General features: G+C 53.2%; 2 protein-coding genes across 2 annotated transcripts; both read right to left on the bottom strand.

The window, feature by feature from the left end:
* Positions 1-450: 450 nt before the first annotated feature.
* TBC1D22B (TBC1 domain family member 22B) lies at positions 451-20645 on the bottom strand. Its single transcript, XM_034069672.1, has 13 exons — positions 20430-20645; positions 15891-15947; positions 14636-14949; positions 13635-13814; positions 13079-13149; positions 12570-12698; positions 12093-12158; positions 11112-11226; positions 3451-3557; positions 3092-3167; positions 2712-2839; positions 1865-1960; positions 451-1434 (listed from the first exon to the last, which is right to left on the bottom strand). Exons 1-13 carry the CDS (start codon positions 20483-20485, stop codon positions 1306-1308), a joined length of 1524 nt encoding a protein of 507 aa, XP_033925563.1. The 5' UTR covers positions 20486-20645; the 3' UTR covers positions 451-1305.
* A 1692-nt stretch (positions 20646-22337) lies between these two features.
* On the bottom strand, positions 22338-26246 carry LOC101867678 (serine/threonine-protein kinase pim-1). The gene is made up of 4 exons (XM_031042904.2): positions 25318-26246; positions 25185-25235; positions 23960-24705; positions 22338-23907 (listed from the first exon to the last, which is right to left on the bottom strand). Exons 1-4 carry the CDS (start codon positions 25480-25482, stop codon positions 23502-23504), a joined length of 1368 nt encoding a protein of 455 aa, XP_030898764.2. The 5' UTR covers positions 25483-26246; the 3' UTR covers positions 22338-23501.
* Positions 26247-26264: the final 18 nt, after the last annotated feature.

Raw genomic sequence — 26264 nt, 5'->3', positions numbered from 1 at the left:
GGTTAGAACATCCACAACTGGTTTAAGAGCAGATGGTGGTGAGGGCAGCCTGGTCCTTGCTGGGAGAAGCTCTGGAGGACACATCCATAGGACTGGGGAACGCTAGGGCAGCCAGTGCTGGATGCTGGATTGTTCCTCCCCAGAGTTCCACTGCTCTCAGAGCCAGCAGCAGACAAGCTGGGATACCCCTTTTCCTGGACATGGCTCTACCCTGCTTCCCATCTCCTTTAAGCACCCAAATCCTCCTTGGAGGGAAGCCTTGAGATCCATGTTTCCATCGCAGCTCTTCCTGGCAAGTCCAACACTACAAACACACGCTGCGGATCCAAAACGCCCCACCAACCTCTGGAGGGTTCCAAAGCCCTATGATGCTGTAACCAGGCACCCTTCCCAGGCATGGAGAGGATGGGGAGAACAAGGAGTGCATGTTATAAATATAAAATCATGATCTGCTACAAACATAAGACGTATATTGTACATCTTTAACCCATATACACAAGAACACAATATACACAGAATGTCTCAGAGGAGCAGGGCTTTGCAAGGAGGGAGTGGGAGATGCTGCTCCCCTTCCAGCCCCCCCCCACCAGAGGGGCTGTACCAACAGCACATCAGTCACGGGAAGTCCTGTGAAGCTGACATGCACTCCCCCCCTTCCCAGGCCATGCTCACCCCATTGCCTGGGGGGAGAGGGAGGTGAAGAGGATGAGGAGGACACAGAGCAGGTGCAAGGGGTTCTCTCGTGAACCCACAAAGTGCTTGGGGTGTCCGGACCCTCAGAGTGAAGCCAGGCCCTGAGAGCAGCTTCTTGTCCTGCTGCCTCAGGGAAGGATTTTCCAGCCAGGCAGGTGCCTGATAAGGCATTTTTCATCTGGGAGCTGAGTGACCAGTGGCAGAAGAGAAGGGAGCAGATCTGGCAGCGCACGTGGTGACAGCTTAACAGGAGGCAGCGAAGCCAAAGTTGTCCCAGCCCAGGGTAAGGGGTGGAGAGGACAGGAGGGCTTCGTCCTCGGCTCAGTTTATCTGTAAAGCTGCCCCCCAGTGTCCTCTCACAGCCCTTTCACGCCTCTCTCCCTGGCTTGGCATGGAATACTGACGGTCATTGGAGTGGCACATCCAGGCGCATGGAGTGGCAGACAGGCACACGTTCAGAGTTAAGACAAGAGTCAATGTGAGCTTTGTACAGCAAGGAGCAGCTCCCGGCCGGAGTGTCCAAGGACTTGGATGACAGAAATGCCACAGTGATCAGATCGGGCCAGGACAAGGGCTGGACATGGGGAAGAGGAAGGAGTCGAGTCCTGGCACCTATCGGCGGTAATGATTGGGGGCATCTGCAAACATGTACTTGAGTCTGTAGGCTTCAGCGAGCAGGAGTCCAATCTCTTCATTACCCCAGTGTATCGTGGGCAGGTTTTGTAACAACATCAGAAGGCCCTGAAAGAGGGGAAGGTGCTTAGTTTGGGGAGGTTGAAGGCAGAGTATAGCTCCAGAGCAAGCTCAGAGCAGCAGCAATCAATAACTTGCTCACAGACAGCATTAAGATATGTCTACATCCAAATCAGTGGAACACCTCAGATGCCCCAAAATCCCTTCAGATAAAGGATGCTTCCATAGCTGGACACCAGAAGGCAAATATAAAGGGACTTACCCTGATCAGAGCTGATATTTGATGTCTGAACTCTTCAACAGCTCAGTTCTCCCCTGAGCTTGGAGCTCAGTGGTTACTTTTACGCAAGGACCCTGAGACAGAATGATCTTGAAGACAGCTCCGAGGTGATGGCTGACTCCATCCACACTGGGCTCCCAACCAGAGCAATTCCCTCCCCTCACCACCAGGGAATTATCCCCAGCCCCAAGGTCTTACTTGGAAATCTTCCTCATCTAGGATCTCCTTTCGCCACTTGATCAAGAAGGCAGCGCAGACGTACAGATGGAAATGTGAGAATCCTTCGGGCTCTGACTGTGGACAGCAAAGCTCTGTGTCATGACCTCCCTGTACACATGTCCTGCTGGACCAACTATCACCTAACTGGCTATCAATGTCCCTGGGCCATGTTGCTTTGCTTCCTTCATCACACCCCTCTACTCTGCTCTCATGAGACCCCACCTGCAGCACTGGGTGCAGTTCTGGTGTTATCAACATAAGACAGACATGGAGCTGTTGGAGCAAGGCCAGAGGAGGCCATGAGAATGATCAGCACCTGGAGCAGCTCCTGTATGAAGACAGGCTGAGAGCACTGAGGCTGTTTAGCCTGGAGAAGAGAAGCTGCGTGGAGACCTCAGAGCAGCTTCCAGTGTCTGAAGGGGGCTACAAGGATGCTGGAGAGGGACTCTTCATCAGGGACTGCAGTGACAGGACAAGGGGTGTGGGCTCAAACTTAGAGGAAGTTCAGGTTGGATATAAGGAAGAAGTTCTTTACTGTGAGTCTGGTGAGACACTGCAACAGGATGCCCAAAGAAGTGGTAAATGCTCCATTCCTGGCAGTGCTCAAGGGCAGACTGGACAGAGCCTTGGACAACATGGTTTAAAGTCAGGCTTCCCTTCCCATTGCAGGAGGTTGGAACTGGATGACCTTAAGGTCCTTTACAATCCTAACTATTCTAGGATTCCATGATCTCCCCAGTTACCAGGTAACTTCCATCCCACTGTGCACACAGAATGAGTCCTGGAGTGACCAGCCAAGCAGGGAAGGCAGCAGGAGCCTGTGTACCTGGTAGGTGTCCCAGAGGCGGATGGTGCAGCGAAGAGGCAGCTCCCTCATCAGCAGATTGTTCATCCAGCGAAAGGCAAACTGCAGGTATTCGACCTCGTACTTCCTAAAGTGATTATGTACCTGCTCTGAAACAGCACATTTCACTTACACACCTGGGGACCACAGCACTGCCCCCAGCACACTGGCTTTCAGGATGATACCTTGTTCTCCAAAACACCTCCACTCCTCATCCTGGGCAGCAAAACCCTGTCCCACGGGGCTCCTGCTCTGCTTCTATACCATTGTAGGCAAGAGTCTACCCCTGCCCTGAGGGTGCTACTTGCAAAGGAGGCCCCCCCACTGTTGTGACAACCTGCTCAGATCCCCTTGTCACCTACCATCGATCCGGCTCACTAGCTCCTCCAGGGCTTTGACTTTCTTCTGGATCCCTGGCTGAGCAAAGGTGTAGTTATCCTGTGGGGAGAGGCCAGGAGTCAGAAGCAGCAGCTCTCACAACAGCTAGAAATGACCCAAACCACAGCTCCACAGGGAGCCAAGAGCACCATGAGCCAAGGAGGAACAACTCTTGAGCACCAGGATCATCTGCCTGCTGCGAATCCCTAGTCAGGACAGTGCTGGTTCGAGAGGCACAGGATTTTACCCACAGATTTAGCTCAGTGAAAAAGCAAAATCTTCCTAATGCTGGCACATGCAGAGCACTCCCCACATCAAAACCCCCCAGGGCCCCAGCGCTCACCTGAATCCCATCCAGCAGCTTGCTCATGCACCAGAAGCTGTCTGCTTCAATGCTCCGCAACACATCCTGCGACAGGTTCGTCACATCAAAGTTCTCCACATCCTCCTCTGCAGAACAGAGGGAAGAGCGTCAGGAGGGAGAGATACCAGGCAGCTCACACTAAGGGACTTTATCAAGACAAAGGCAAGTTATGAGGCTCCCTGCTTGGCCCAGAGCACAGCACCTGTGCAGTACCTACTGCTCCAACCCAAGTGAAGGGCTGAAGGAGCCCAAAAGACTCGGTGGCCACGATCTGAAACCAGCCCAGTGCTCCAAGGTGCCATGGGAGGGATCCCACAGTGCTGCTGCTGTCATTGATCCTCTGGGGCAGGGGCTGTGCATAGACAAAGCTGCATACAGGACCCCTCTAGCCAGACCACATCCCACCTCATCACCACACGGAGAGCTGGGAGAGCTGAATCTCCCAGTGCAGCCAGAAACCAGGGAGGGAAACACTGCCCATGACCTGGGGCAGCTCAGCTCCCACACCCAGTCAGATTCACCAGCATCATCCCAGGACTGAAGCACAACAGTGTTACCCAAAAAGTGACTGCCAAAGCATCAGAACCCTCTATGGTAGAGCAGGACTCTGAGGCACAGCTGCAAGTCCCAAAAGCAGACAGACATCTTCCTAGGGAGCAAAAAGGCTCCGAGTTAAATCCAGCTCGAAGCCTGACAGTGGGGACATGCAGCAGAAAGGCTGCTCAGCTTCACAGAGCTTCTCCTCCTCAAACTCAGATGATGGGAGAGATCCAGCAAACAGCAGCCCCATGCACAGAACTTTGCTGCTGGGGAAGCAGTGATTTGTGCAAGCTTGTTTTCCAAAGCCAGTGAAACAGGGCTCAGAAAGCACAAGGGTTAGTGGCAACTCTGTCCCCAAAGGGTACTCACAGAGTGCAAAAGGATGCCCCTGCTTTTACGTGGGCTTATGAACCTGCAAGAAGGGGAAGGGAGAGATCAGAAACCTCAAGGGTAGGATGGTGGTGATGCTGGCTGAGTTTGGGGCAGGTGATACCTCACCTGCTCACCTTAACCTGGGGCTGTAAAAGGCGGTGGAAACATAGGGAGGAGACTCAGGAGACACAGGTTTGGCCCTCCTGGCTTGGCAGACCCAGCAGCTCCCTTCCCTTTCCTCCTCAGGAGTCTATCACAGTGCTAAATCAGACCAACAGATGACAGGACTAAACTCGCCCATTTTCAAACCCAGAGGTTCAGAAAACGTAACAAGAGTCTTTGAACTCCCTTGGAAAAGGGCAAGAGAGGAAGAGGAAAGGGGCTGGGGCTAGAGCCAGGCCCACACTTGGCTTAGGGCAGTGATGTGAAAACTCACACTAACAGATCTTGCCGACAGGAGGACAGGAAGTGACTCCAGCACTGCTCCTCCTCTGGGACAGGGCTCAGCTCCAGAGCAAAATGCCACCAGGAACTTTAGGGACAAGCAAGGGCTTAACTCTGCATTAATCTAGCAAGCTTGAACTGCAGAAAGATCAGCAAAGCTCTTCTACAGCTGCAGGTCATCATCCAAAGCTATCATTTTTCTATTAGCTTCTCTGCAGACACTCACAAACATTCCAGGTAATGAGAAAGGCAGGCAAAACCCTTCCCTAGATAACTTCCTTCACAGAGAAAGGAGGATGGACAGGCAAAGGAAGGGGACAGGGCCACATGCTAGTAGCCAGGACTGGTTGGGGGGGAGGCTCAGCCACGCAGGATGAGCTCCATGCAGCTCCAGGCATGAGGACCGTGACGGAGAAGAGGATGTGGTGAACCACCCAGGTGATGGGGAACACCCTGCTGCTTGCACAGGAGAAGCAACTCTGCCAGCACCTTGTTGTCAAAGCAAAACAGGGATAGGAGGTGCCCAGCATGAGCCAACACACACTGCAGGACGGCTGCTGGAGTATGTGGCTCAACACAAACATCTGCTCAGTGGCATCATTCAAGTAGTCCTGTGGAAAGGAGGGAGCTGCTCAACAGGGTTCTGGCAGGGACTGAAAGGGAGCCAGTGTCCCAGGGTGCCTCAGGGCAGGAGAAAGCACAGTTCCTGCAAGTGACATTTCATCAGGACTCAGGGCAGACACAAGAGACATCCCAATCCCACTTGAGCCCCTGCTCCAAATGCCAGGCAGGGAATAGCTTGGAGCAGATAAGAGGTACCAGGGCTCAGTGCCTGCTTGCCCTCAGGGAGCTTTACTGACTCCCCATGCTCAGTGCAGGACTAGACACGTGGGGAACAGTTAAACCCAGTCTCGGCTCACAGCCCTGTGTAGTAATGGGCACGTCTGCATCATGTGCAGTGAATGGCAGAGCCAGGGCAAACCTGGAGTTCAGAACAAGACTGATGTTACAGTCTAAGCTGGTTAAGTTGCAGCGTGAGTAGTAACACCCAGGTATGAGGCTTCCCTTCTCCCAGGTTCCACTTATGCTCCTGTTTACAGGGAGACAGTCTTAGTTTACTGCAGTCAGGATTTAGGTACAAAAACCAGTCAGGAGTGAGCAAGATCAGTCCCTTCCATGGTGCCCCTTTTACAGGCTTAGTGAAATGCCAAACAGATCCCAAAGCTGAAACAATCCATTACACAAGGCCTTGGATCAGCAATGGAAGTGGTGTCATACACTGAGATGGGCAGAGAGCACCGGGAGAGGGCACAGAGCCAGCCCTGGCACTACCTTGGGCTGCTGAACTAATTTCTGAGCTTAGTCACTGCCATCTGAAATACAAACACAAGCCCTGATTGCTGGGAGTGACTGGGAGGGGCTGTGGGAAATGAGGTGGGAGCACTTTAAGGAGGACTGAAGGCTCAGCATCCCTGTGCTTGCTGGGCCATCTCTGATCACCTGGAAAAAGGAGCATAGGGTTTCCTCTGGCAGGGTGTCAGCCCTGCCTCAGTTCCTTGGATGCCAGACTGCCTCTCTCCATCCTCACTGCTCAGGCTCTGACTGCCCAGCAGCACCACTGCACCCATCCCATCCAGAGACCAGGAACAGTAGACTCAGCTGCTCCTGCAGCCCCAATACCTCCCTCGAGCTCTTCCTCATGGCAACATAAGAAGCCATCCATCACCAGGAGAAGGAATAACTCCAGCTATGGATCTAATGGTGGCAGGGGCTCAAAGCACCCATGCTTGCTGCCAAGTAGCTGTGTTGGTGCAGGAGGCAGGTAGAGCATTGCAGGAGATGAGCCATGATGGGAGAAAGGTTAAAACACAGCAATTAAATCTATTCCATCTGCCAAGGGGAAGAAACCACAGGTGTCTGCCCAGCACCTAAAGGAGCATAAGTTTTGCATCTAGACTGGGTACAAGTAAAGGAAAAGTAACTCGTCCAAATTGGCACCAGAAAAAGGGCCAGAGGAGTTCAGACATGGGGACTGGAAGCTCAGGGGAAGAGCTTTTCCTCCCTGCTTCAGCCTAGTTGGCACTGGTTGAAGGGGCACACACTGGATTCAAGGCACTGCTCAGAAAGAGAATAGCAATACTAACAGGAACCCTTTGGTTAAGCTGGGGGGATGCAGGCTAATAACAGGGTCATCCAAATTCCCAAAGCATCACAGGGCAGCCAGAAGAAATAGCTTCCTGTGAGTATGCTTCACCCACTGGTCCATTTACCTCCTTCAGGACCCAGAGAGGCTTCCACCCTTCCCCTCCCCATCTTCTGCAATGAGGATGGAAGGGCATCAAGTCAAAGACTCAGCAGTATACCAAGCCAGACTGCTGTAACTACTACCCTGAGCAAGCTGTTTAATCCCTCTGTACATAAGAGGCTGGGTGTTGGCTTGGTTACTGTTGACTGATGGATCTTTACTCATGTCAGCTTCAGTGAAAGGAAGCAGCCAAATTGTTCCCTGAAGGTGCTTGGAAAGCTACAGACCATCCCCTCCCCAAGGCACCCCCCTTTTCCCTATGGACCTGCTTGAGCCCTTGGTGGGAAGCCAGACAAACCCTCTTGTAATATCATAATATTGTATACGGATGTATAATGGACACATCATTAACCAGACACATTGATCAGCTGATAAGCACCAAACAGAGATTTTAATTGATCTGTAGAAAAGTGGATTTGTTGTTTGCAAATACAATGCCTGCTCAAAGCATGGGATGATGGAACATGAGAGAGGGCTCAGGGGAGACCTTATCACTCTCTACAACTATCTGAAAGAAGGATGGAGTGACAGAGGGGGTGGACTCTGCCCCCAAGAACAAGTGACAGGACAAGAGGAAACGGCCTCAAGCTGCACCAGGGCAGGTTTAGATGGAGCTGAGGAACAATTCCTGCCCCACAGGGTGCTCACGCATTGGAACAGGCTGCCCAGGGCAGGGCTGCAGGCACCGGCCCTGCAAGTGCTCACACAGCGGAGACGAGGCCTCAGTGCCATGGGTTAGGGGTGGCCCTGGCAGGGCTGGGGTAAGGGTTGGACTGGATGAGCTTAAAGGGCTTTTCCAACCTGGCTGATTCTATGATGGGTTAGAAGTCTACAAAGAAACTGGATATGGAAACCAGCCCCATTATCAGAGATTGCTTTATGAGAAGCCAACAGACTGAACAGCAGGAGACCAGGGTGTCAGCCTGGCTTTGTGCTGAGCAGGTAACCAAAGTCAACAGCTGTGAACTCCACCTCTGCCTGTCTGCTCACTCACAGCTGCACATCATCGTCCCCAAAGGGCTGTGATGATCCTGCTGAGTCAGCTGCTGCAGGGACCCTTCAGAGCTCCACACAAACACCCAGGGAAGCTGGTGGGCAGGTGAGCTGAGGAGCCAACACAGTGGATCCATTTAACAAAATCCCAGTCTCGAGAACAGGGTTAGCAAAACTACAGGTTTGAAGATGGTGTCAATTTCCCAGAGCCAGCTTTCAAGGAAAACTTTTCCAGGCCAGCTCTACATACATCTTTGATTGTGAAAACACCCTCAGATGACAGGGGTATGAGCCCTCAAGTAGCTGCCTGATTGTGCCAGGGATACAGCTTGAATACAAGCAGAATTTCCTTTAAACAAGACTTCCCACAGAAGGAGAGTTGTCCACTGGCACATGCTGCACAAGGGTTACCAAAGTGTGTAAGGCCTCTTTGGGCTCTCCTGCTGCAAGGACTCGGATGCAGCACAGACTTGGCTGATCCAGGGATCCTGAGAATTAGTGATCTAACAAGGAGAGCCTCCAGACCTGCACACAGCACCAGCTCTTCAAGGGCCTGTCAGCAAAGGTGATACACGGGTAACCAATGTACAGGGGGGTAATACAGAGAAATTGTACAAGGGAGTTAAAGGAATTCCTTTCCTTAAACAAAAGTATTGTCTGTCCTAAGTACCTGCCATTGCCACCTTGCCAAGGCATTGATTACTGCTGGAGGGGAAAAAGCAGATGCTAGTTCTGCTGACAAAAGCAGATGAAAGGTCCTGCTGATAAGCTGGGGAGAAGCAGACTGGGCGATCAAGCCTTAAGACCATGACAAAAACACAGATGTTTGTTCCTATTGATAAGCGGCAGGAGAAGCAGACTGGGCGCCAACTAACCCTAAGTCCATGTCTGAAGATTAAAAGGTGTAAAGGTTAAGAAGAGGAAGACTCATTTACTTCATCTTGAAGACTCCTGCCCACAGGAGGAAGACTCATTTACTTCATCCTGAGACCCCTGCCCATGATCAGAAGGGGCACTGCGCAGGTGCAAACGACCTTCCAGCTCATTATAATACGAAGCGGGGATAGATAATAAATATGTATAGGCGGATTGAGCAACCTCATGTCTATGTATACCTTAAGAGAATAAGTGTAAAGGGACAACAACCCTGAGGGGTGCATGCTTTGGAGGAGCTATCCCCATGCACCTCAGCGCTGAATAAAAGCATACCTACTTTACAACTTTAACTAGTTGTGGAGTCTATCCGCGTATCAAAGGCAGCTGTAGAGAAGAGCCAGTGCTCCAAGCCAGAGACTTAAATCCTGTTGCAAAAGGGGTTATATGGCACTGAGCACTGCCAATTCCTTCCCATGTACCTTCAAGGCAATTACTGATCTCGTCCTTAAACTCCAACTGCTACACAGCCAGAGGAGGGAGCCACCAAGACAGCTTGTCACCTGAGGGCTGGCTTTGTGTCCCAGGCTCTGGGGCCAGAAGGGGATGCATGATATTGTTTGGCCAAGTTCAACTCAACAGGTTTTTCTCACACTTTTTTTTCCTCCAACACAAGTTTCAGAGATAGCTGGAAGCAGGATGACCACATTCAGAGAGGAAACTTCCTGCACGGGTGAAAATGGCCCTGGAAGATGGTGAGAAGCACACCACCAGCAAGAGGGACCAGGCTGATGCAACACGAACTCTGCAGCCACACACAGAGAGCTGAGCCTCAGCACAGTACAGGGCTGCAAGAAGTCACACCAGGTACCCGCAGGCAGCTCTGATGCTTCAGACTAGCTCCCTCCTTGCAGAGATAACTCACTGTGAAGTTAGAAGCCCTCTTAGAAGCCCTGCTTCTAACCCAATAAATCAGTCCTGAGCAACCACCCTCCACCAAGCCTAAGTGCTGCCTAAGTTCAAAGTGTTCTAACTAAGTGTTAGGGAACTAAGTGTTCCCTAAGTTCAAAGGGAACCTGCCCAGACCTGACTCAACAGGCTCCTTGACCTCCCAGGAAAGGGAATTCCCAGGAAAGGGTACTCACCACCCCAGCTCACAGCAGGGCCACATTTTGTGCCTTGTCCTTCAGGCTGTGAGAAGTATGGGCACTTCCTGGGAATCAATCCTGACCACACTGGCTACCACAGTAGAACCAAGCTGGCTTACCTCTTTGCAAGCTCCTTAGGTGAGGCACATCAGTACTGGTTTACAAAGCCTCAGGCAGTGGAAGACTTCCCCTGACTTTAACAAACTTTGGATGAGACCTTAAAAATATTTGTTCCACAGGATTTCTCTGTCACTAATACTGTCTTACAAGTTCCCTTTTTCCTTCTATTTACAGTGGAAACTAAGAGCCTTTAGGCACAGGGATTAGAGGCCCACCATTAATGTTAAGCCCAAGACACAGCTAGAGATGGAGACTGAATAAAAGTACTATGGGTGGAAATGACTTGATCTCCAGCTAAAGGCAACTGGCTGTCAAGAAGGCCAAAAGCAGCAGGGAGAAGTCAATTTGCTTTCTGAAAGTCTCAGCTTGAGAAACACACCTGTACCAGCAGCACGGGCCAGGAAGCTTTCATTTCAATAGTTTATTTTACATTCTCAGCAGGGTCTCTTTATACTTCCCTCAATGCTCATAGAACCAGAACTACCTCAAAAGCCAAGCTTTGAAAGCAAGACCCTCCCTCCCCCCAACTCTGTATTATCCGAGCTTTGCCTAAACTCTCTCAGCACCTAAAAGGCCTCAGTTCTCCTCCAAGTTGTAAAGATGTTAAGTACATTCAGATGCAAATCTATCCTCAGCACTTCAACGTCCGTGGAGCTCAGCAAACTGAAGTCAATCCAACCAGGCAGTAAGAGGTCAGTCAGGATGTATCTCCAGCCTGGCACAGGCACTGAAGGATTAACAGATCCCTTCAGCAAGGCAAGTTTTTCTGACGCCAGCACTTCATACCCTTTCAAACACCATTGTGGAGAGGCAGCATCGTGCTTCAAGCAATGTATGTCACTTACCAACATACTCAGAGAGGAACACAACAAAGAAAGGAGTGACCAGGTCATTGATTCCCTGTACATAGCCGCTGGCTGGGTGTCGAATGGCCCAGATAAACAGGATTCTTTCAAAGATCTAGGGAAGAATGAGGGAAAGCAGGTACCTGCATTAGCCGTGCACAAAGGAAAGGCAGAAAAGCATAATAGCTAAGCTCAGGGAGCAGAAATCATGCACAGGCAGGCTTTTCTGCAGCAATATGGGCAAGATAAGAAGCATACAAGTGCTAGGAGAGCCTCCTGTGTGATCCAGATCCCACACACAGACCAGCCCACGCTTCACAAAACACAGCAGCCCAGGCTCCTCATCAAAGCCTCAGCTGAAGAAATGCAGACCCAACTTTGTAAGATTCAGGTCGTTTAAGACCCTTCCACCCACAGGACGGGGCTGCCTGTGCACAGCAGCATGCCTTGCTGAACATGATGTTGAAAGCTAAGGCTGTTGTCTGTTATTTGCACAGTATTCCCAGCAAAACAGATCAGGAGAGCTTCCATCAGAGCAGCCATCCTATAACAACCTTCCAGACTGCCTCAGGCCCAGGACACCGTGCTCTGACACCACAAACACATGCTGAGCTTGTTTCCAAGGAGGACATGGGCCTGCTACACCTCCTGGTCATCTCTCTCCATCCCTGCTTGGATTTCTCACACAGTGCTTCACACAAAAGAGGTTTTATAGCAAAACCAGAACTGATCTCCTGTTCTGATTCAAATGCCTAGAATTTGTCTCAAAACAAAAGCTTCAGGTCTTCTACCAACTCTTGGCTACATCTCACCACAGAAGAGCTGATCTCATAACCCTGAGCTCCAAGTCTGATGTCCTTCAGAAACATGGGACAAGACCAGTTTTCAGCAGGTATCTGCATCAGGAGCTGTCAGCCAGGGAAGTTTCCACACACACACACCCCACAGCCAGTGTGTGACAGGAGCTTTCCTCTCCCTTACCTCCTGGACAAGTGGCTGCTGGAAGAGGGGGATGAGTGGGTTGGTCCTTGGAATATCGATGTGGATCTGGAAGAGAAGGTGGGTTACACACATCAGTCATGCTTTCCAGGGGCACAGTAACTAATCACAGGCTAACAGAGGGGAATCCACTCCTTGGTGTCCCCCAAGTGACAGCTCCACTTGCTGACAAGCACAGTGAGGGCTAAAGCTGCAATGACAGAATCATGTCCAGTTTTATCTCTGATCTCCTCTGCTCAGGCGTGGGCAGGTGACCACATCTGGGGTCCAAAATCTAGTTCTTAGATCAACTGAAGGAAGGGTTAAACTAATACGTGTAAGAAGAGGAACAGAAACATGGTGCCCTTTCCCCTAATCTAGAGGAAGTCCTGGCAAGAGGGAGGAAAGGGATATAACCAAGGCAGAAAGACAGGCAACAGGCAGAGGTAGGTGTCTACCTGTCGTAGGTAGGTCTCGTACCTGTCGGTAGGTGTCTTGATGATGCTCCTCATTCCGGGAATCATAATACTGCTGGATGAAACCAAAGTATTCCTCCCGCTTGCGCTGCAAAGTCAGCTTTCGCCGCTCCATATTTGCGGGGAGATAACCCTGTGGCAGGAAAACCTGTCAGGGCAGAGCCCCTTCCCTCACCTTAAACCATCCTCTGAAATCCTGCCTGGCAGCTGGAACCATCAGGCACAGACAGCAGGAGCTGGGGAAAGACCTTTCATGGGATTTGGCTCTCCCAGCCCCCGATCCCTGGAGCAACCCAACATCATGGAATTCAGCTTTCCAAACCAGAGTGAACCACCTATTCCTAGCACCGCTATGGGCTTTGTGCTGCAAGATATATTCCCCAGCCAAAAAAAACCCTGTATAGGCTGAGTACAGACACAACACAAGCAAATCTTGTTAGGGGACACAAGAAGCACATGCCTCTGGCTTGGCACACTCCCCCAGCTTCCTGCATCACAGTTCCAAGTACTCACTGAGAGGAGACGCCAAGTCACAGGCCGGACTTCTCTGGGCACACCAGGCCAGCTGCATTTTCTCAGTTCATCTGCAAACGGACAGTGGTGGCAATGGATTAGATCCTAGGCACGTCCAGGCACCACTATACCTAGAAGGAGAGGAAAGCCCAGTCTGCTCCTGCAGGCTCTGGTGACACTGAGCCTCCAGGAAGGCTCCACATTAGCAATGTCTGGGGATGTGGGTCTGCAGCAGGGGGAGCAGAGACAATTCCAGCTCAGCCTGGGCACAGAACTGGTGCCTGCAGGAGTTCCAATGTGACAGAACCTCAGTTCTCATGCAGAGCCCAACAGCCCCCAGTGATCCCAACCATCATTTGCAAGATGGAGGAAGACTGGGAACAGACAAGGAGCTGGTGGAGGATGTTACCATCTGCCAAAAGAGCAGCCTGTGCCTCCACACCACTTGTTGCAACTGCAGAGTAATTTTTTCCACCCCAGAGCAGACCCGATTACAACCTGAAGAAGGCAGCAGCCCCCTTCTCACTCACAGGCACCCCCATTTTGCCGCACTCACCCAGGTCTGTGTTGTGGCTGGAAAGGAGCTGCCGAAACTTCTCCAGGCGGGTTTTCTCCCTCACTGTCATGGGGGGAGCACCTGAAGCATTCTGGTCAGAGATTCGGGCAACAAGTGGAATGACAGGCCGAAGGGGAAGGGACTGCTGCTTCTGAAGGGGGGTCCTCACACAGGCCTCCTCTGCAAGAAGCAGATGCCGCAGTGAGGTGGGGAGACTGCACCTCTCCAAACCTACCTCACTCAGAGACCTCCCACTGCAGATTTCACCCCAGCCAACAGGGCATCACTGGCCCACTCTGATGGATCAGGTCGTTCACAGGCATTTGTTATAGCTCTTCCATCATTTGTCTTTCCCTTCCTTCCTCCTGCACGCAGACACCTGGCTGCCTGTGGTCAGACTTCCCTCTTCACATGGGAAGCATGACAAAGGAGACAGGCAGGAGCTGGGGCAGTCCCAGAAGAAACCACCTCCACCGCTGATCTAGTGATCTAGCTAATTGCTTGCATAGAGAGCAGGCAATGAGCTGCCAATGCCACCTGCTGGCAGCAGGGACCTGCTGAGTTAAACACAGCATGACAAGGCAGAGTGAGCAGGGGCTGATGGTGCCCAGCTCCCTGCCCAAGCTGGATGGACTTGGGGTCAACAGGACGTCACCCAGAGCTTTACTAAGAGCAGCATGCTGGGCCACCAAGGAAACAGACCCTGAGCAAGAATTTAACAGATCTCCAGAATCCCTTAGCACACAGAACACAGGATGCTTTGAGACAGACATGCCTGTATGCAGGTACTGAGCAGCAGAGGACACTGAAGCATTAAGGCCAGGCCTCCAAAACTGGCTCCTTGGAGTACAGGATACTACAAAGAGGTGAAAGCCCCTGTTGAGCTTATGGGCTGGGCCACAGCCTCTCATGCATAACATGCGAGGAGCAGCAAGCAGCTGAGTTTGGCAGTGAACTAGAAGAACGCTGGAGCAGTAAGCTGCTCAGAAGATGGCTCTTACCAGATGTCCTGGAGAGCTGGGCCTCACTGCTGGACTTGATTACCTTGCAGTTGGTGGGCACATCACCAAGAGCAGACTGGGCCCGCTCAGGTTTTGCCCGCAGCTTGCTGTGGTTCTCCAGTACCTGTGCTGCCGTGGCCTTGGCCACTTTAGAGTTCAGAGTCTGGAAAGAGGAAGAGGAGGAAGAGAAGTCCTCATCTTCGTCATCACCAATGTCCCAGGCATCACTGGTATTGCGGGCAAACTCATGGAAGCTGGAGGCCTTCTTGCTTTTCATAGGCAGCGCATTGGCCTTGGAGCGGTCCTTGATGAAACTGGGAACCAGAGAGAGCCACTATCAGAGCCATGCTGTTGGATTAGGTCATCTTCTTTCCTTCCCTATGCCCTCACTTCAATCACCCAGCCCTTTTTCCCAATTCCTCTGTTCCTCCTCCCAAACCCAAGGAATATGTTACACCTCTCTGGGCTGTCCACTGCCACGAAGCAGAACCTGACACGATGGCAGGGCACACAGGCCACAGCTGGCAGCTGGAGAGGTGCCAGACGTCCCAGTCCAGCAGGGCAAAGGGGAGATACCTACAGTTCCTGTAACTCCACCTCCTCCACCCTACGCAAAACAGGCAGGGTTAGCACCCAAGAAAGGGACTTGCACCCTGGGGAGAGGCATGGCAAAGGTCAGACAAAGCTGTTCTGCACCCATGGACACTCATAATACAGTTGTGACTGCTCCCAGTACACCAACCTCCCTGGTTCTCTTCTCAAGCACAGGTGGAGCCTTTGCATTTATCTTTAAGCTACAGGAGTCAAAGTCCAGTGCCTGAAGCGTCACAGAAAGGGGGAACCTTCACCACTATCCAGCATGAGATAGGGACGAGGAAGCAGTTCAGATTAGCTCTGCCTTTTCTTGCTGGGAGGCATGCTGTGGTTCTCCAGCCTCTCAGCAGCCAGGCAGCTTTACTGCCCTCCCTTCCCTTATTCTTCTGTCTCCAAAGGGGAGCAGAGGGTTCAGACACCATTGCTAAAAACTACACCTGTCTCCTTTGATGTGGCTGGGTTTCTGGCCACAAAGGGTGTTAGCAGATAAGCTTTCCCTGCAAACTTCTTCAGAGCTCAACACAGCGCTGCACCCCACTGCTGTCCTTTCTCCACTGGAGTATCACAGTGTCAGGGGAGGCTGAAGGCATCCACCTACTGCAGGACTGAGCCAAAAACCTCAGAGTCTTGTGGCCTGCATCTCCAGGAGCTAAGCACTTACTTCTTGGTGAGACGGGGATCCAGAGGAGGATGCTGTGCTCCATACACAGGTTGAATGCTGCAGGAAGGAGAAAGAAAGAAAGAAAGAAATAGAAGACAGTGAAAAAGCCATGAATAATCTCCCCAACCCGGACTGGGGTCACACTTCTTGCTGGCTGTCAGGAACTGAACAGACCAACAGCAGCTTCTACCTGCAAAGCTTTAGCTCCAAAGTGCCACATTCAGCTGAAGATTTGCTCTCTGCAGTAGCAAAGAGAAGCCTTGTTTAAACTCTCAGCCTGTCTCCAGCCTGAGCTGGGATTTGTGATCTGTTCTTTTCTGCACCACTGGTTCCCTCTGAGCGACCATGTGTCTCTGTCCTGCTGCCTTACATGTTGAGGTTTATTCTCCTTTCTAACAAGGGGATTTCTAGGATGCGGAATTCCGCCTTCCGAGCCCTGCAGGACAGGGAAGGACTTCAGCCCTGGTGTCGTACACTGGTGCTCCTCCACAATGCACCTGAGGGTTTGAACACCATGCTGGCTCTCAGGCTCATAGCCAGTGCTATGGTGAAGCAGCATCTGGTACAGCACATGGTTTGACACAGGTCCAAATCCCAGCTTAATCAACCACTTCCTATGTGGCCTGAAATGAGCCATCACATCCCAGTCCCTCAGCTTTGCTCCTTGTGGAGTGGGACTGGTGGGACAGGGAGCCCAAGGGCTGCAGGAACTGCATGGGGAGCATCACCTTGGAGAGGAGCTAGTAGAGGAGTGTTCATCACTAGTTTTACAAGCTCTGCATGTGAGGCAGGGATCCTGAGTTATCAATTCAATTTAGGTAACTATCCACAGCCACCCCATCTCTGGAAAGCAACTCCTCCCCATCCCTGGTACACAGCACAGTCCCAGATCCCACAGCAGAGACAAGGGCCCATTCAGAGCTGGCACACAGCACACAGGCTCCTCTTGGGTCAACAGAGCTGATCTGGTTTCCAGGAGGTGCAGATGGTGCCCAGCAATAAAACAAGCAGAACCCAGCCATGCAGGAGGGGGACAGCAGCTTGGTGCAGCTGGAAAGCACACCAGCAACCAACTGATGCTAGGGAGGTGGCAGAAACAGGCCCAGCAGGCTGGGGAGAGACACGGAGATCATGGGCAGAGGCTGGAAACAACCACAGCACAGAGAGATCCTGGTGGTGAAGCCCGGTGAGGGGTGGGCTCTCTGCTGCCAGCCCCCCGTGGCTGGAAGCACTAAAAAGGCTCACTGTGTTTTCCCACCAGCCATCAAGCCTAGGAAGGAGTTTGCTGACTAATTAGCATCCAGAAGTCAGGACAGCTATTAAGCAGAGGCACCCCCGTGGGTGGGCACAGCAAACAGATTATCAGGAGTAAGAAAAACAAGCTCTCCATGTCAGTGCTGTTTCCCAGTGACTCATGGCAGCTCCTTGCAGGAGAGGAATCAGCAGTCTCTCTGACAGTCAGCTCCGATCTCGCACTGTCTTGTGACAGCAGCCATAGAGCTGCTCCTCTCTGTGCTGACAAGGGGTGACCACTTCCAATTCAAACGCGAAAGCCTGAGCTCCACAAGCCAAATGCATGGTATGTGTTAAGAGATAGAGGAGGGGATGTGACAGCAGCTCTGAGTGAAGAAACTCCTTCCTCGCCTTCTGAAGCAATCCGCTGGCTAACGGTTACAGAGAGGGTCCCACCCCCCAGGCAGCTTATTTTGAAGAGCTTGAATGCAAGCTCCCCCACACAAAGCACCCTGAGCTGATCTAATTGCACAGCCCATCAGCCTGTGTTCAAACACAAGGGGCTGAAGGGGACAGTCTGGTTTCCAGCAGGCTGCTGAGCCAGGGCTTAACACCACCATCCTGCACTGAACTGCTGCATGAAGCGGGTTCTCCCCATGTTTGTCCCATCTCTGCCAGTTCTCTGCCAGATTCACCCGTGCAGAGGGTTTAACAGGCTGGACAGGAGTGCAAATGAAGTGTGCAACAGGTCTTTAAGATACATGAGCACATGTGCAGATAGATGCCGGAGAGCAAGTTTGTGTTGTGGTGTCTGTGGTACCCCCAATGCCTGAGCCAACCCCTTCAGCTCACATCACTGTAGCTGACTCCCAGCAGATCCTACAGCTCCACATTGGCACAACCTACTGAGGACATCAAGGCAGGGGAGCGATATCACTGAGTGATGCCTGCTAACTTCATTTACTCAGTTTTGCCTGGTTTTCCCTGATGCAGCTTGGCTTGATGAATCTGTTGTCTCCAAGCTTAACTCCCTGTCTGAAGTTGGTTTTGCTAGACTTTTGCATGGACAAAGCTCAGGGCATGAGCTTTCATAAGGGCAGGCATTACGTCTCAGCACACACACCACTGGGTCAGGAGCTGATGCTGTGTGGGTGAGCTCTCTGTCCTTTCTCATTTGAAGCTCTTTGGACAGGCATTTCTTCTTACCCATATGGTCAGTGCTGGTACAAGCTTGTGGTACCTGCATTATGCCACTCACAAGGAGATCATCACAGGGTGTTTGTTGTTGGCACTGCAGCAGAAAGCACATCTGTGAAACCTCAAGTGCCACTTCAGACACAGACCAGATTTACTCCTAGTCAAGTCTGCTTCTCCCCTTTTAAAAACATCATTAAAATACCCCTCACTGGAGCCATGCTGACTGCCTCTCTAAAGAGCAGGAAATAACAACCCATCACACAGGGTAACACACTAGAGCAACCTGTCACCACATCCCCAGACAATTCCTGGGGTGACAATTCCCAATGCAAAAACTACAGGACAGTACTGAAAATGTAAAAGGACATTTACTTGTTCTGCCATGCTAAATCTACAGGGAAAAAGCACCAACTAAAAGCTAATACAACCAAGTGACCAAATGGAAAAGGAAGTTAACACATTTTCCAAATCTTGACAAAGCCTCCCTCTGCCTGCTTGTCAGGGCAGAGAAAGAAGAGAGGCAAGAACCTGTATGGGAAGATCTCTTAAACCTCATATAAACCAGAAAGGGAGCTTTACATCTAGCACTTACGGATGCAAGCATGTCCCACCCCCACCTTTGGCTGCTGTGTTGCCCAAAATCTGTCAGTAATCATCCCAGGAATGCACAGGGCATTTATTTAGAGGTGGTAAGAAGGTTCCTGAACAGCAGGATATCTGCTATGCAGCCAGCCAGGAACAGGGGAGAACTCTGCCAAAAACTTGACATTGCAGTCTATTGTCTAGGCAGGACCAGCTGCCTCCCAGACCGGTTCACCTGGTTTGAGCTCTCCGAGCCAAAGCTCCAAGTCACTGACTGCAGGAATGAGCTGCTGTCCAAGACTAGGAGCTGGAAACACGGCTGTGACTTCGAGTAAGGGATGTGAGCAATCACGAAGCCAAATCACCCAGGAAGAGCACAGCATTTTCTTCCCCCATGAACAGAAGAGGAGGAACATGTAGTGCTCGTTGCTTTCTCTTTGCTTGCCACAGACCAGGATTGTCCCACCAACCTGAGAGAGCCAGCCAGTGCAGTGAGAAAGAACCGAATGACAGCACATCAGGAAGAGAAATATAACTTGCCCAACAGGATTTAAAGCCAACTAAGCATTTTAAACTGCATCCACACATCAGGAGGGGAAGGGCAGGGTGCAGATAAGGCAAATGATAAGAAAACATGAGGTGCAGTCGATGGGAACAACACTTGTGAAAGCCTCCCCTGGGGGCTGGATGCCCTCTTCCTATGGCAGCCTTGCTTTTAAGGCTGTAGGGAGAATCTCCTTCATCACCACCAGCCTCTTCTTCCTAAACACCACCTGAATCAGACATTTCCCTTGTTTCTCCCATCCCCGGAAGACTGCAGGTGCCTTGACAGGAAGCAGAACATCACAGCCAAAGAAACTGAAGCGGGAGGGGGCACACAGAAAGAGGCACCACAGTCCCCAGTGCTGAGCAGAGCTGGACCAGGAGTGACACTGCACAGGAGAGCTTAAGGGAGGGACATGTGTATTGGCAGAGGCACCTTTTTGGGACAGAGCTGCTGTCACCCAAGGTGACACCTTGGGTGTCAGGAAGGGACATGATTCCTTCAATACCTGTGGAAATGAGGAAGGTACAACATGGCCCGAGGCCACCTCATGGGGGCCTTCGAGGGCCTGACCCCCTCCCCCCTGCTTTTCCTGGGGTGGGGGTGCACGCAGGGATCCCCACAGCCCCCTACACACGAGGGGCAATCCTGAAGCTACCCTTGTTCGCTATGCAGGAGGATTTCTGCCAGCAGCAATACTCTGCCCCATAGCCTGGGGGAGGGTGTGTCTATGTGTGTGTGTGTGTGTGTGTGTGTGGAGCGCTGGTACGTCCCCGTTGCAGGGGGCCACTCGGGGTCCCGCAGCCAGCTCCCCTGCCCCATACCAGGGTGCCACCCCTGTAACCCCCCCTTGCAAGAGGTAACACAGCCCCTGACAGCCCGTTCCCAAGGCAGAGGGGCTGCTCCCGCTCCCACCGCCCCGCAGCTGGGCCCCTGCGCCCCTTGCCGGGGCGGACCTGGCCGGGCCGGGTGTCCGCGCTCACCTGCCAGGCAGCTTGGCGCTCCGCTTCCAGAACTGCCTGCCGCTCTCGGCCGCCATGGCGGAAGGGAGGGGAGGGGCGGGCCCGGCCGGCCGGCCAGCCAGCGAGCGAGCGAGCCCACCGGCCGGCCGGCCCCGCGGCGCGGCGGCGGAGCGCGGACGAAGGTGGCGGCCTCCCCCAGGCCGCCTCAGCGCCGCCCGCCCTCAGCCCCCGGCGGCGCCATCTTGGGTCCGGGAGCAGAGAGCGCCGCCATTGGCCGCTTCGGGCGAGGCGTTGCGGAGAGGCCAATCGTGAGCGGGAAGGGGAGTGACGTCTCCGAGGGGGCGGGGCCTGCAGGGCTGTGTGAGGCGGGTGAGACCATCAAGGAGGGAGGGAGGGAGGAGGGGATAAACCATCTTGTCCCGGGCGGAGGGGGAGTGGAGCAAACCACTGGCACTGAGGGGAACGGAAAGCGGCGCTGAGGCTGCGGTGCCGGGGAGAGGGAGGGGGCAGAGGAACCGGGAAGAGTTAAACACCGCCCTGGGGCACGGGACAGACCATTCACACTGCGGGGGGGAGGGGGGACACGCCCAGCAACGACCTGGGCGAAACCATCGGATAATGTGGAGGGGAGGGGAAAGCGGGGCGGGACGCGCACACCGGGAGGCGGGTGGGTAGTGTGGTGTGCGCCGTGCTTCCGCCGGCAGCCGGGGCGGCCCTGGTCCCCTCAGCGATTCAACGCTGTTTGGGGTCATTTCCAGTTCCCAGCCGAGCCCTGGTGCCGGAATGTCCTCATAGCGACAGCCCGGGGGAGCGAGGAGCCGCCATTGTGGGCAAGCTGTGAGGCACAAATGGTCACCCCTGAATAAACGAGGATAAAATGGGAAAAAACAAACGGCAGCTGTAAGCCCCCACAAACAGTGCCCAGGGCAATGCCGTTCCTCTCATGCCCTGAGGAGAAACTCTGCAACCCTGGCACCTCATCGGGCAGCGTGGGATGGGGACCAGTGGCATCCCTTGGCTGTGGGGATGTGTGGCCATCCTGCTCCTGAGGGAAACGGTGCATCAAGGGTTCAACGGAAACAGGGCCCTTGCTGACTGAGTGGTGACCTCGGCAGTCATGGGAAACGGTTGGACTTGATGAACTTAAAGGTCTTTTCCAACCTAGTTGATTCTATGATTGTGTTGATACAGGGGTAACCAATGTACAGGGGGGTAATACAGAGAAATTGTACAAGGGGGTTAAAGGAATTCCTTTGCTTAAACAAAAGTAGTCTGTTGTAAATACCTAACATGCCAAGGCATTAACTACTGATGAAGGGGTGAAGCAGATGCTTAGTTCCATTGACAAGGGACAAAAGCAGATGTTTGGTTCTGCTGAGAAGTGGGGAAGAAGCAGACTGGGCACCGACCAAACCCTAAGGCAATGTGTGAAGATTAAAAGGTGAAAAGTTTAAGAAGAGGAAGACTCATTTACTTCATCTTGAAGACCCCTACCCACAAGAGGAAGACTCATTTACTTCATCTTGAGACGCTTTGCGCAGGTGCAAAGGACCTAGCTCGTTATAATACGAAGAGGGGATAGATAATATATATAGGTGTATCGAGTAACATAATGCATATGTATACCTTAAGAGAATAAATGTAAAGGGAGAACAACCCTGAGGTGTGCATACTTTGGAGGAGCTATCCCCATGCACCTCAGCGCTGAATAAAAGCATACCTACTTTACACCTTTAACGGGTTGTGGAGTATCAGTATGATTACGTGGTGGGTTTTCCTCATAAAAATCCCAGGAACTCTCAGGCCCAGTGATGACCAAAGGGCAGTGAACTCCCCATCAGGGAGAAAGGGTGAAACAAGAGGTTTCCTTTCCCCAGTCCATGTGTGCAGTCCCTGTGCTAGGCTGAGAACCTGCCCATGGTAGGGAAACAGCAGCAGCCCCAGCTGTGGGCACAGGGAGCTGGGAGCAGGCAGCCGCTCCACACCCCCCCAGGCTGCTGGCAGGAACACTACGGACCTGGGGGCAGACACAGGACACACACGGAGGGAAGACCCCAATGGAAAACCAGGGGATCAGCAGCTGCAGGAGCAAGGCTCGGGTTGGAAACCCATGGGAATTATAAATAAATAAATAACTGCCCACTGGCTAGAACTCTTAAAAAAAACAAAACAAATTCATGAAAATAAGTTAAAAACCAAAACTGGAGCAACAAGAAAAAAGGTCAAATCTTATCACTATTAACAACTGTACAACAGACTTTGCTCCTCTCTTTGTCCATATTTACAGCTCTGTTGGTTTGCATTGTTTGTGCATTTGTGAGGGCACAGATGCAAGGAACCCCAGACGAATCCACGTGAGATGGAGGCACCGGAGGCATTGCCCGCTGGGCTCCCGCGTGTCCTCTGACCTTCCTGGGAAGGAGCTGGAGATCCAGGCGAGTCTCAGAAAAGCACCAGAGTAGGAAAATTCAAGTATTTCCTCCAGCACAGCCCAGATGGCAACTGAAGGCACTGGAGCAGGGGCCAGAGGAGAAGAGGCACCACCCTGGACCTGCCCCCGCCAGCAGTTCTTCCCTGTGGAAGCTTTCCTCACAAGAAGGTCCCTGTTCCTCTTGTGTTCCTGAACCCAGCAGGTCAGGAGACACTTGGGAGCCTCCAAGCCCAGGAACAAAACAGAAACAAAACAAAGAAAACAAAACAACAACAAAAAACAAACCACAAAACCTACACCCAACCCCCAACCCCAGCTCCCTGATAAAACCCACCCCCAAAAAAGCCCAAATCGCCCAAAATCCCAAACCTCCCCTGAAAAGCCAATCCCAAAACTCTACCGCAGTCCCCCTGAAACCCAAAATGGACAAAGGCAAACACCGATCTCCCCCCGAAAACAAACCAGAAGAAACCAAAACAAAGCAAACTAAACAACAACACAAAGCCCAGGGTAGCCGGGCCGGATGGCGGCCACTGGTGCATGGAAGACGAGGTCCAGGACAAGGTGTGCAGGTGCCACCTGAGGATCCTTGCTCAGTTCTGTGCTCACAAGGACAAGTCTGGGATTCTGTGCCGCTTGTGGCCAGGAGCCGCCTGGAGCTGTCACTTGCCAGGCTCCTGGATGAGGCTGTGCAGGTGGATGTCGGCTGTCTCCTGGGGCAGGTGAAGGGCTTGCAGCCACATGTGGTTGAAGATGTCTTCCAGGGATGGTCTGTCGGAAGCGTGCAGGGATAAACACCACCGGATGAGGTGCTGGCACTCTGGGGAGAGAAGCGGGACCCACTGTGAGTCGCAGGAGGCTCCTGTCCACCCTGTGCCACTGTCTGCAGCGCTCAGGAGGTGCTGGGTGTGCTCAGAGCTGCACCCAAACCTCGTGATCCATGATGTGTCCTTGAGGAGAGCAGGATGGCAGGACATGTGCCGCCTCCTCCAGCTGACCAAGGCAGATGAGCCTCCTCCACAGCTCTCAGAGCAGGTTGCTTGTGTGGCCAGAGCCACCTCCCAAACCCTGTTCTCCCCTGTGCCATGAAGCTGGGTACCTATTGGCAGAGACCTGGCACCAAAAGAAGAGCTCCCCATCAATGATGTCCTTGTTGCGCTCAAAGGGGACATCCCTGCAGACCATGTCATAAGGCAGCATGCTCAGTGACCAGATGGCTGCTGGATGGCCATGGTAGTGGACCCACTGTGGCAAACTGTAGACGCATGGTCCTACAGGGTACAGGCACAGCTCAGCAGGAGGATGCTGCCTGCTCCCGGGTCCCTGCCCCAGCATCCCCGAGGATGTGGGGTTGCATTGGTGATCCCAAACCAAAAAGCAACTTGGCAGCTGCTGGAGAATGAACTCCCCCTCCAGCAACGCAGGGAACTGCCGGTGCCCAGCCAGGCTGGGCCCTGCACTGTCTGGGACTGGGAGCATCCCCCCAGCTCTGGGCTCACCGTCAAATTCGGTGTAGGCTGTGTCCTTGAGGAAGGTGCTGGAGCCAAAGTCGATGAGCTTGAGCTCTCCGGTGGACAGGTTGATGATGATGTTCTCGTCCTTGATGTCTCGGTGCACGACGCCGCAGCTGTGGCAGTGTCGCACAGCCTCCAGCACCTGGAGGAACAGCCCCCGCGCCAGCTCCTCAGGCAGGAACCTCCGCTCCGTGATGAAGTCAAACAGATCCTGTGACGGCTCCGGACGCTCCAGCACCAGCACGAAGCTGTCGGGCAGCTCAAACCAGTCCAGGAGGTGGATGATGGCGCTGCAGCCAGAGCCCACCTTCTTCAGCATGGCTATCTCCATTGGTACTCGAGTGCCGTTGGGCTGCGGGGGGACCGTGATGCCATCAGTTGGGCTGATGCTGCACCAGGGGTCTGGTGCCCCCTGCCCTGGGGTTGCTGCTGTTTTTCCCTGCCTGGCCCCACTGGTCCTGGGCTTCCCCCGATATGGGGAAAGCTCCACTGTCCCCCTGCCCGGCCCCTACTGTGCTTGGATATTTCCCGGGCCAAGGGATACTCCAGTACTCTCCTGCCCAGCCCCACCAGTACCAGGCATCCCACAACCAGGAGAAAGCTCGGCTGTCCACCAGCACAGCCCCAACGGTGCTTGGGCATCCCCCAATCCAGGGGATGCTCCAGTACCCTCCTGCCTGGCCACAACAGTACCGTGCTCCCCTGCACCGAGGATGCTCCGGTGCTGCCCTGCTCGGCCCCATCGGTACCGGGCATCCCCCACTCAGCTGCTCTGCGTTCCCCGGTGACGCCCGGATCCCCCTCCCGCTGTCCCGGTGGTCCCGCACTCACCAGCTCGCCCCACGAGGAGATGCGGTCCCGAGCCACGTGTTTGATGGCCACCTGCAAGCCAAGGGCAGCGTTGGGCTGAGCCGGCCCCCGCCGCGCTGCCGTCCCCCGCCCCACCGCCGGCCCTGCCACTTACCGGGGCGCTGTCGGACAGGCGGACCCCCGAGTACACGGACCCGAAGCCGCCGCTCCCCAGCAGCGGTCCCACGCGGTAAAGCTGCTCCAGGGGCTCCTTCTCCTTCCCTGCGCGCCAGACGTGGCCGTTGTGGCCCTTGGCGTAGCACAGCCACAGCTGAGCCATGGCAGTGGGATCAGCTCCTCCACAGGGAGCTTATTCCTCACTTTATCCCTTGCCACTTCCTGAGGGTGCTCAGTGTCCCCAGGATCCTATGTGCAGAAACCCATGTTGGTGGGGCTGTTCTGGTGTTCATCCATGTAGCTGATGCCCAGCACCAGCTTTACTGTTCTGACACCTTTGGTGAAGGAACAGTGGCTGGATGCAATCACTTTTGGAGCTGGAATATGGAGGGCCTTAGAGAGGTCCTCAGACTGGCATTATGCAGGAGCATTAGGTGGCTAAATAAATGCAGACCCCATGTTGACGTGGCTGTTCAAGTGTTCACCATGTGTAGGTGACACTAAGCGACAGCTTTCTGTCCTAGCACTTTGGGTGTGGGAAGAGGAGCTTCATGTTTTCACTTTTGGAGCAGCACCCTAGGGAGCCTGAGAGAGCTCCTCAGGCATTACACACACAGAGCTTTAGGTGGGTTAAACAAGCACAAGTCTCCCTGTTGGTAGGGCTGTTCCAAGAGTTCTTGCCAACACAAGGTGATGCCCAGTAACCAGCTTTCTGTGGAGGCTGTCTGGACTGTGGGTGCAGTTCACTGTCCCCCTTCCTGCCCTGCAGTGCCTGGGGCTGGTTGGTTGACCAGTGTCTTGGAGGGGCACATACTGCCCAGGAGAGGGCCTGGCTGGGTCTGTGCTTCCTCCACCTAAGCTTCTTAAGGTCCCCCCAGTGCAATCACATCTACCCTGATTGACTGAGGACTGTGCCTGTAAGGATGCAGGTTACCTTCTCCCAGC

This window comes from Melopsittacus undulatus, chromosome 16 (assembly GCF_012275295.1).
Source record: "Melopsittacus undulatus isolate bMelUnd1 chromosome 16, bMelUnd1.mat.Z, whole genome shotgun sequence".
Lineage (NCBI taxonomy): Eukaryota > Metazoa > Chordata > Aves > Psittaciformes > Psittaculidae > Melopsittacus > Melopsittacus undulatus.
The sequence above is the reverse complement of the archived record's forward strand: the minus strand, read 5'-3'. Positions and strand labels throughout refer to the sequence as shown.

Excerpts from the sequence above, each read along its gene's own strand:
- LOC101867678 (XM_031042904.2), bottom strand. The coding sequence starts at position 25,482 with ATGGCTCAGCTGTGGCTGTGCTACGCCAAGGGCCACAACGGCCACGTC. Across the intron at positions 25,236-25,317 it reads GCCTGTCCGACAGCGCCCCG|GTGGCCATCAAACACGTGGC; the intron begins GTAAGTGGCAGG and ends CTTGGCTTGCAG. Across the intron at positions 23,908-23,959 it reads GATGGGGAGCTCTTCTTTTG|GGTTTGGGAGGTGGCTCTGG; the intron begins GTGCCAGGTCTC and ends AGGGGAGAACAG.
- TBC1D22B (XM_034069672.1), bottom strand. The coding sequence starts at position 20,485 with ATGGCGGCCGAGAGCGGCAGGCAGTTCTGGAAGCGGAGCGCCAAGCTG. Across the intron at positions 15,948-20,429 it reads AGCGCCAAGCTGCCTGGCAG|CATTCAACCTGTGTATGGAG; the intron begins GTGAGCGCGGAC and ends TCCTTCCTGCAG. Across the intron at positions 14,950-15,890 it reads GATCCCCGTCTCACCAAGAA|TTTCATCAAGGACCGCTCCA; the intron begins GTAAGTGCTTAG and ends TCTGGTTCCCAG.